At 39.9% G+C, this 8607-nt stretch overlaps 1 protein-coding gene across 1 annotated transcript; it reads left to right on the top strand.

The window, feature by feature from the left end:
* Positions 1 to 5014: 5014 nt before the first annotated feature.
* LOC106135835 (uncharacterized) lies at positions 5015 to 8380 on the top strand. The gene is made up of 2 exons (XM_060951464.1): positions 5015 to 6932; positions 8370 to 8380. Exons 1-2 carry the CDS (start codon positions 5252 to 5254, stop codon positions 8378 to 8380), a joined length of 1692 nt encoding a protein of 563 aa, XP_060807447.1. The 5' UTR covers positions 5015 to 5251.
* Positions 8381 to 8607: the final 227 nt, after the last annotated feature.

Below are 8607 nucleotides of genomic sequence, written 5' to 3'. Positions count from 1 at the left end.
TGCCACCAACAAGCGGCTCATTGCGGCCGCGGCGCAGGAGATCCAAAGATCTGCTCAGGCGCTGGTTAAGGTCAACGAGGCCGAACCAGCCACAGTTCCTCCGAGTGCCGAGGTTCTCCCGGACAAGAGCTCACTAGTCTCGGTCATTCGGGAATGCATTCGTGAGGAACTCAAAGCAATGTCACCGGCTCCCACCACCACCATTACCCCTTCCCCACCAGTGCCTACCAAATCTTTTGCCGCGGCCGTGGCGTCGTCACCCTTCCCGAAACTCCCTACTCCCCCGTCGCGCACCCTACCTTCAATTATCGTCAAGGCCAAGGAGGCTGGCGATAAGCAACCGGTGGTGCTCGACGAATGGAAGAAGAAAATCTCGTTCCGCAATACCACCTTTGCTCCATCCAAAGTCAAGCCCCTGCGCCAAAATATGTTGAAGGTAGAGTTTGACACTATAGAGCAACGTAACGAGGTGTTGCATAAAGTGAATAATGTCCCAAGCATAGTTGCCGAAGAAGCCAAACCCCGTCGCCCCCTCATCATCCTTAAGGGAGTCAGCAAAGACATTCAAAGAGAGGAACTGGTCGACATTGTGAGCCACCAAAATCAAGTCTCCAAGGAGGATATCCGCCTCTGTTTTCTCCTTAAGAACCGTAATGAGCGGTACTTCAACGCGGTGTTGGAGGTCGCCCCGTCGATCCGGCGCAGGCTGGTGGATGGGGAGCGCGTTAATGTGGACCACCAGAGGGTGCATGTGGCGGACTTCAGCCGATTTGTGCAGTGCTATAAATGCCTGCAATTCGGGCACACCAATAACAAGTGCACCGCTGAATGTCAACCGTGTGCCCACTGTGGCTCCACCGCACATAATATCAGCTCGTGCCCCGACCGTGCAGACCCCAACAAAAAGTGCTGCTACAATTGTAAAGCTTTGCGAGGCACCAACACCAACCACTCCGCCACTGACAACCAATTATGCCCCAGGATCGTAAATGCAATCAAATCTTTACAAGAGAGCACCGACTATGGGTACTAATCATACGTTGGTGCCTCTTTAGTGATTAAACCTCTTCAAGCATAATATTTATCAGTTCCTACCACAATAGCCGGAAAAGATTTACAACAACAACAATGATGTGCATAAATACAAAACAGACTTTTAACGTAAACTTGTCTTCCGAAATTTCAAAAATGCAGCAAGATATATCACAGATCATAGATCAAATATCATATAGTAGTTTACATAATAGTTTAATGCAGATAAATGGCACCCAATTAACCAACCATAAAATATTTCACAGAGCATGCAATAATTCCAAATATATTCTCTCATTTAAGCAAAAATAGTATAATATATGTAACATATTTAACTCCACGCATAATAGCAAAGATGTAAACCTGTATCAAATAGCAGGTGCCCATCGGCGCGACTTGTGTTTTCAATAAACCTGAAAAACCCAATCGTATAACATATTACCAACATAATGCTTAAGCATATTAAAAAAAAAAAAAAAAAAAACCTAACCTAACCTAACCTAACCTAACCTAACCTAACCTAACCTAACCTAACCTAACCTAACCTAACCTAACCTAACCTAACCTAACCTAACCTAACCTAACCTAACCTAACCTAACCTAACCTAACCTAACCTAACCTAACCTAACCTAACCTAACCTAACCTAACCTAACCTAACCTAACCTAACCTAACCTAACCTAACCTAACCTAACCTAACCTAACCTAACCTAACCTAACCTAACCTAACCTAACCTAACCTAACCTAACCGATCCCATCTTTTGTGTGTCCACCCCTGATTGTGATACCTTGATCTCTTCGTCTTGTTGCCGCCATCAGTTCTGCATACCAGTTTTCTCCATCCCGTCGAATTTTTCATACTATTTTGTCATTTTTCTTCTTTAACGGTTTTTCTGCCATACAAATACTCATTTTCGTCCATAAACCAAATTTTTCTTCCGGACCCCCCCCTAATTACTTCTGTTTAGTGTTCCGGCTGCCTACCCCGTCATTTTGAGCCATCCCCGGACAAAATACGCGAAAAATTCGCTAAGTTTTTCGTAGTTTAGTAGTTTCAGATTACAAAAAACACACATTTTTGTCGATATCTCAAATTTTTTCTATCAAAAACAGTTTAGTAGTTTCTGTCTATCATCCCTCTCGTCACCCCGCTTCTTTTGACACCCCAACTTTTCAAATCCGTTCAGTAGTTTTTTAATTATTAATTTTTTTCGTTTTTTAAATACCTACCGAGGTTACCTTATACCTCGCACCCATATATCGGCATCCCATCTTTTGTGTGTCCACCCCTGATTGTGATACCTTGATCTCTTCGTCTTGTTGCCGCCATCAGTTCTGCATACCAGTTTTCTCCATCCCGTCGAATTTTTCATACTATTTTGTCATTTTTCTTCTTTAACGGTTTTTCTGCCATACAAATACTCATTTTCGTCCATAAACCAAATTTTTCTTCCGGACCCCCCCCTAATTACTTCTGTTTAGTGTTCCGGCTGCCTACCCCGTCATTTTGAGCCATCCCCGGACAAAATACGCGAAAAATTCGCCCCCCCGCCCACCCTAGTTTCATCAGCTAGGTAGGGACCGCTCGCCGACGTAAGTCGAAAACGAAAATCGACTTTTTTCCCTAGGGAATTTTTTCGTTTTCGGCTATTGCTTAGTGTTGGTCCCGTCCTAAAATTAGTCTCTAAGTTGATTTTATCTGTCTTGAAGTCATAGTTTATTTACACAGTCAGTTTTTGTTCTACGAATTTTGGTGAATTCTCAAAGTCTACAGACGAGACCATGGGGCTCACCCGGTCTCCGACTCGTAAGGAGGCGACCACTCGACCTCCTCCTGCACCCCCCAACCGCCCTTCGCGGTCTTCCTCACCAGTGGCAGGCAATTCCAGGGCCTCCCCAACTACGGCTAGCCCCCCCGAACGCACTCGACCGTACATAGCGCCCATAAGTGAGATGGATGAGGAGGATCTCTTAACTCCCAGCGTAGACTTCCAATTATCCCCCGAACCAGACATGCCCCACCTTCGGTACATGTCTGACACTGAAACACCCGAAGTGAGTGACGCTACTGCCTCCTCCTCACTAACGTCCACCAAAGCTGTGCCCCCACCCCCTCGTAAACCTACCGCAACCAAGACCAGCAAATCCTCCAGTATGGTGATCGAACTACCCGCTCGTTTCGAGGACGTGAAGAGTCTCGACTCCTTCATGGCGGTAGTCACCAAACTGACATACACCATCAACAAGGCCGTTAATGAGGGGAAAAGCGTTACTGCCACCAACAAGCGGCTCATTGCGGCCGCGGCGCAGGAGATCCAAAGATCTGCTCAGGCGCTGGTTAAGGTCAACGAGGCCGAACCAGCCACAGTTCCTCCGAGTGCCGAGGTTCTCCCGGACAAGAGCTCACTAGTCTCGGTCATTCGGGAGTGCATTCGTGAGGAACTCAAAGCAATGTCACCGGCTCCCACCACCACCATTACCCCTTCCCCACCAGTGCCTACCAAATCTTTTGCCGCGGCCGTGGCGTCGTCACCCTTCCCGAAACTCCCTACTCCCCCGTCGCGCACCCTACCTTCAATTATCGTCAAGGCCAAGGAGGCTGGCGATAAGCAACCGGTGGTGCTCGACGAATGGAAGAAGAAAATCTCGTTCCGCAATACCACCTTTGCTCCATCCAAAGTCAAGCCCCTGCGCCAAAATATGTTGAAGGTAGAGTTTGACACTATAGAGCAACGTAACGAGGTGTTGCATAAAGTGAATAATGTCCCAAGCATAGTTGCCGAAGAAGCCAAACCCCGTCGCCCCCTCATCATCCTTAAGGGAGTCAGCAAAGACATCCAAAGAGAGGAACTGGTCGACATTGTGAGCCACCAAAATCAAGTCTCCAAGGAGGATATCCGCCTCTGTTTTCTCCTTAAGAACCGTAATGAGCGGTACTTCAACGCGGTGTTGGAGGTCGCCCCGTCGATCCGGCGCAGGCTGGTGGATGGGGAGCGCGTTAATGTGGACCACCAGAGGGTGCATGTGGCGGACTTCAGCCGATTTGTGCAGTGCTATAAATGCCTGCAATTCGGGCACACCAATAACAAGTGCACCGCTGAATGTCAACCGTGTGCCCACTGTGGCTCCACCGCACATAATATCAGCTCGTGCCCCGACCGTGCAGACCCCAACAAAAAGTGCTGCTACAATTGTAAAGCTTTGCGAGGCACCAACACCAACCACTCCGCCACTGACAACCAATTATGCCCCAGGATCGTAAATGCAATCAGATCTTTACAAGAGAGCACCGACTATGGGTACTAATCATACGTTGGTGCCTCTTTAGTGATTAAACCTCTTCAAGCATAATATTTATCAGTTCCTACCACAATAGCCGGAAAAGATTTACAACAACAACAATGATGTGCATAAATACAAAACAGACTTTTAACGTAAACTTGTCTTCCGAAATTTCAAAGATGCAGCAAGATATATCACAGATCATAGATCAAATATCATATAGTAGTTTACATAGTAGTTTAATGCAGATAAATGGCACCCAATTAACCAACCATAAAATATTTCACAGAGCATGCAATAATTCCAAATATATTCTCTCATTTAAGCAAAAATAGTATAATATATCGCTTCTTTAGAATTAAAGTGGCGTAATTCAAAATTTTAAGAAAACGAAATTCGTACATCAAACGTCTTAAAAAGATGTAATCTACCGGTTTATCAATATTAAAAAGACTCTTTTGGGCCAGAACGGGACAAACGTACTATTTCCGTCTCTTTCAAATCACGCGGTTACCCCGCGCTCCTTGGTTTTGAAGGAGCCCCTTTAGTGTTGCGTCGACAGAGCTAAACGCTGGGTGCTGCGCGGTTGCTCCGTGATCGGCGTAAACTGTAATCCGTCGTTTTAATACAAAACGCAAGGTAAGTTATTTGCACGATATTTATTTTTGTACTGGCTGTTTTTGGTTTCGGGCCTTTTAATATTGAATTATAATAATATTTTCTTGACATATTTATATTTCCGTCATTATATTACTAAACATTGCATGAACGAATGAGCGTGATTATATGTTATGGCTTTACTTTACTAACCGATTTTGTGACTACGAAGACGGATACGGAATTAGGCTTATTATTTACTAAATGTTGTGTGGATTAGCAAGCTTTATTGTGATTGGGTCTTTTTTATTTTATTTCAGTTGAATTTTGAGATTAATAATGAAACGAGCAGATCATATTTTACAACTATTAAATAATAACTGTAATGAAAATAAGAGGCAAGAACAGTATGAAGAGATGGGAACCGGAAGTTCTGAAGCGTGTGAGAAGGAAAACTATTTACAACCATTGAATAAGGCGACGGATGAAGGTATTGGTATCAATTCTGTAATTTCACCGCAAGTCGGACCTGAACAGCGGATTTTAGCACCAATGTCACAGAACACGAGAGTTCGGTCTAGTAGTACATCGTCATCCAGTTCTTCCACATCAACATCTTCAAGCTCCAGTTCATCGTCATCATCGGCAGAGGCTTCTACATCGGCGAAACAGTACAAACATGACGTGAACATTGACAGCTCACCTTCAGTCATACCAGGTACGCCAGAGCCTTCAACTAGCAAAAAACGTTTAGATACAGTCATCAACTACCACCAATCCCCTGTGAATTCTGAAGAATCAGACGTTGATCTAAGTGATACTGATCCCACTTATAATATCTCATCAACACAACCACCACGTCGGATTAGTTCATCAACCACCATGTCAGATAGTGAAAATGATATAAACGATGCAATTGTTTCATATGAATTAGTTACTCAAACCAAAAAATCTAGAAAGCGCCTCCGCAATCCATCTCAGTGGAAACAAAACATCGTGAAATCGCTTCGAAACAGTGGGAAAGCCTATAAATCACTCTCAAAATCTAATAAAGAGGTCCCTGCTAAAAGAGTAAAAGATAGTTGCGTTTGTAGATTTCATTGTTCTGATAACATAACACCTGATAAGAGACGCGAGATATTCGACTGTTATTGGAAGCTTAGTAATATAGACTTGAAGCGATCTTTTATCCAATCTTGTATGATGGAGGTAAACCCCAAATATAAGTACACTAATGCTGCCAATCCTCGCAAACCAAATACGGCCTTTTATTTTACTGTTGATGGCAAAAAAATCCGCGTATGTAAAACTTTTTTTATAAATACTTTAGACATAACAGAAAGACAAATAAGAACTGTGAAAATGAAAACTAATTCCACTGGATTTGTAGCAGAAGATCTTAGGGGCCGTTCTAGAAGCCGAGCGCCGATCGATCCAAGTCTTGTACAAGATATCAAAAACCATATTAATAGTATACCGCGCATAGAGTCCCATTATCTAAGATCTTCTACTACAAGAGAATATATTGATGGCAGCAAGAGTATAAAAGAACTATGTAGAGACTTTAACACAAATCAAACCAAAGAAAACAAACCCCACGCTGCATACTGGATCTATTACTTGATATTTACAACTGAATTTAATATAAGCTTCTTTCAACCCAAAAAGGATTTGTGTGATTTATGTACAAGTTATGAATTAGCATTATCAGAAGAAAAGTTAGGTATACAAGAAAAGTATGAAAAGCATATTAAAGAAAAGAATCTGTGTAGAGAGGAGAAGAGAAATGATCGTTCTAACATTAATGAAACAAACATTTGCGCCGTTTACGACTTAGAAGCTGCAATGACTTGTCCTAAGGGTGATGTTTCTTCGTTTTATTACAGATCTAGACTTAACTGTTATAATTTTACTATAGTTGAACTAGCTCCTAAATCAAAAGATAGCAAAAAACAGAAAAATGATAGTGACTTAGGTGCATATAAAGATGTATACTGTTACTTTTGGAATGAAACACAGGGTAATAAGGGGGCTACTGAAATAGGTTCTTGCGTATTTGATTACTTAAAGACTGTTAGTGAAAATAATGCAGGAAAAACTTTAAATATTACTTTTTATTCTGACAATGCTAATGGGCAGAATAAAAATAAATACATTGCTTGTTTATACTCATATGCAGTGTTCCATTTTGACAATATTCAGTCAATAACACATAAATATTTAATTAAGGGACATACTCATAACGAGGGGGACAATGCACATAGTTTAATAGAAAAAGAAATTAAGAGAAACCTAAGATCTGGTCCTATTTATATACCTCAACAATATGTACCTTTATTAAGGAGTGCTAGAAAAACAGGCACACCATTTAAAGTAAAAGAGTTAGATTACAATTTTTTCATAGACCTAAGAGCTTTACAGAATGAATGGGGGTAGGCAGGGGTATAACTTTAATCAGGATATTGATAAAAATATAGTAGGTTGGCGAGATTCCGACAATGAGATAAAGGTGATAAAATTTGTGAAAGACAAGTTGTTTGTATTTTACTATAAAACTACATACGGCGAAGAAAATTTTAAGGAAGTAAATATGCGTAATAAAAGAAATAAAATGAAAGAAGGTTGTGAAATTACACTATCGAAGGCTTATAGTAACAAAATAGAACTTGCAGAAAATAAAAAGAAAGATTTAAGTTATCTTGTTAGAACTATAGCAATCCCTAGTACATATGCCTGGTTTTATGAAACTATTTTGTAAGAAATCGATCTCATTTTGTGACGAAGCAATTTATTTTGTTGTCTTCTAACTAATTTTATTTAGAAAGTGTTTTTAAGTTTTTTTATTTTTTGAGATACTTATTGTTTTATAGCCAAGTTGAGCAGTTTATATGATGAAGCTTAATAACTTTTTGTTTATTGTTATTTTCGAGAGAGTTTTTGTTTCATATTCCTTTGTCAAAGGTTTTTAAAAACTTACTTGTTGTTATGTTATATGTTAGCAAAAACATATTAAACATATTTTATTAGAAATTTTATGGTTAATAATAACCATTAGATTATAAGCTGACTGCAGTATGTACTAAAACTGTAACTTGAAGTCTGATTTTTTAATTCTGTATTTTATTATAAATAGGTATTAAACCTAATATTTTTGTGACTGATTTTGTGATATTATAGTAGTACTTACCTATAATTGTGATTAGTAGTGTTTGATGATAATTACTGAAGAAAATTTTCCCAATAAATGTTCATGAAAGCATACTCAGGTTTTCACTTTCCTTTAATTTTGAAAGTCATTAATGTAATAAACTAGCATATTCCTAAATTAGGCATTAAACATAAACATAACATTAGTAAATAATTGCCTGTTTTAAAAATAGACTCATTTTGTATTAGTATTATTCAATAAAAAAAGGACGTTAATCTAAATAAGTCAATTATATTTTTTCTTTTTCAGAAATTAAGTGACATCCTTTTTTTAATCGTTAATTATCAAAGGTTCTAATTAGTTATTCTTACCATTTTCGTAACAAATCATTAAAACAACCCCAAACCTACAATTATTAACAATAACTGTAACGTCAAAATGATTAACCTTAATATTACGATAGAATAACTAAAAAATGACCAACACTCCAATCACATTTTTATCGTTTACCAAAATTTAAGAATTTTGGATTGAGTCACTTCAATTC

This window comes from Amyelois transitella, chromosome 25 (genome assembly GCF_032362555.1).
Source record: "Amyelois transitella isolate CPQ chromosome 25, ilAmyTran1.1, whole genome shotgun sequence".
NCBI lineage: Eukaryota > Metazoa > Arthropoda > Insecta > Lepidoptera > Pyralidae > Amyelois > Amyelois transitella.
Note: the sequence above shows the minus strand (reverse complement) of the source record. Positions and strands in the feature narration are given on the sequence as shown.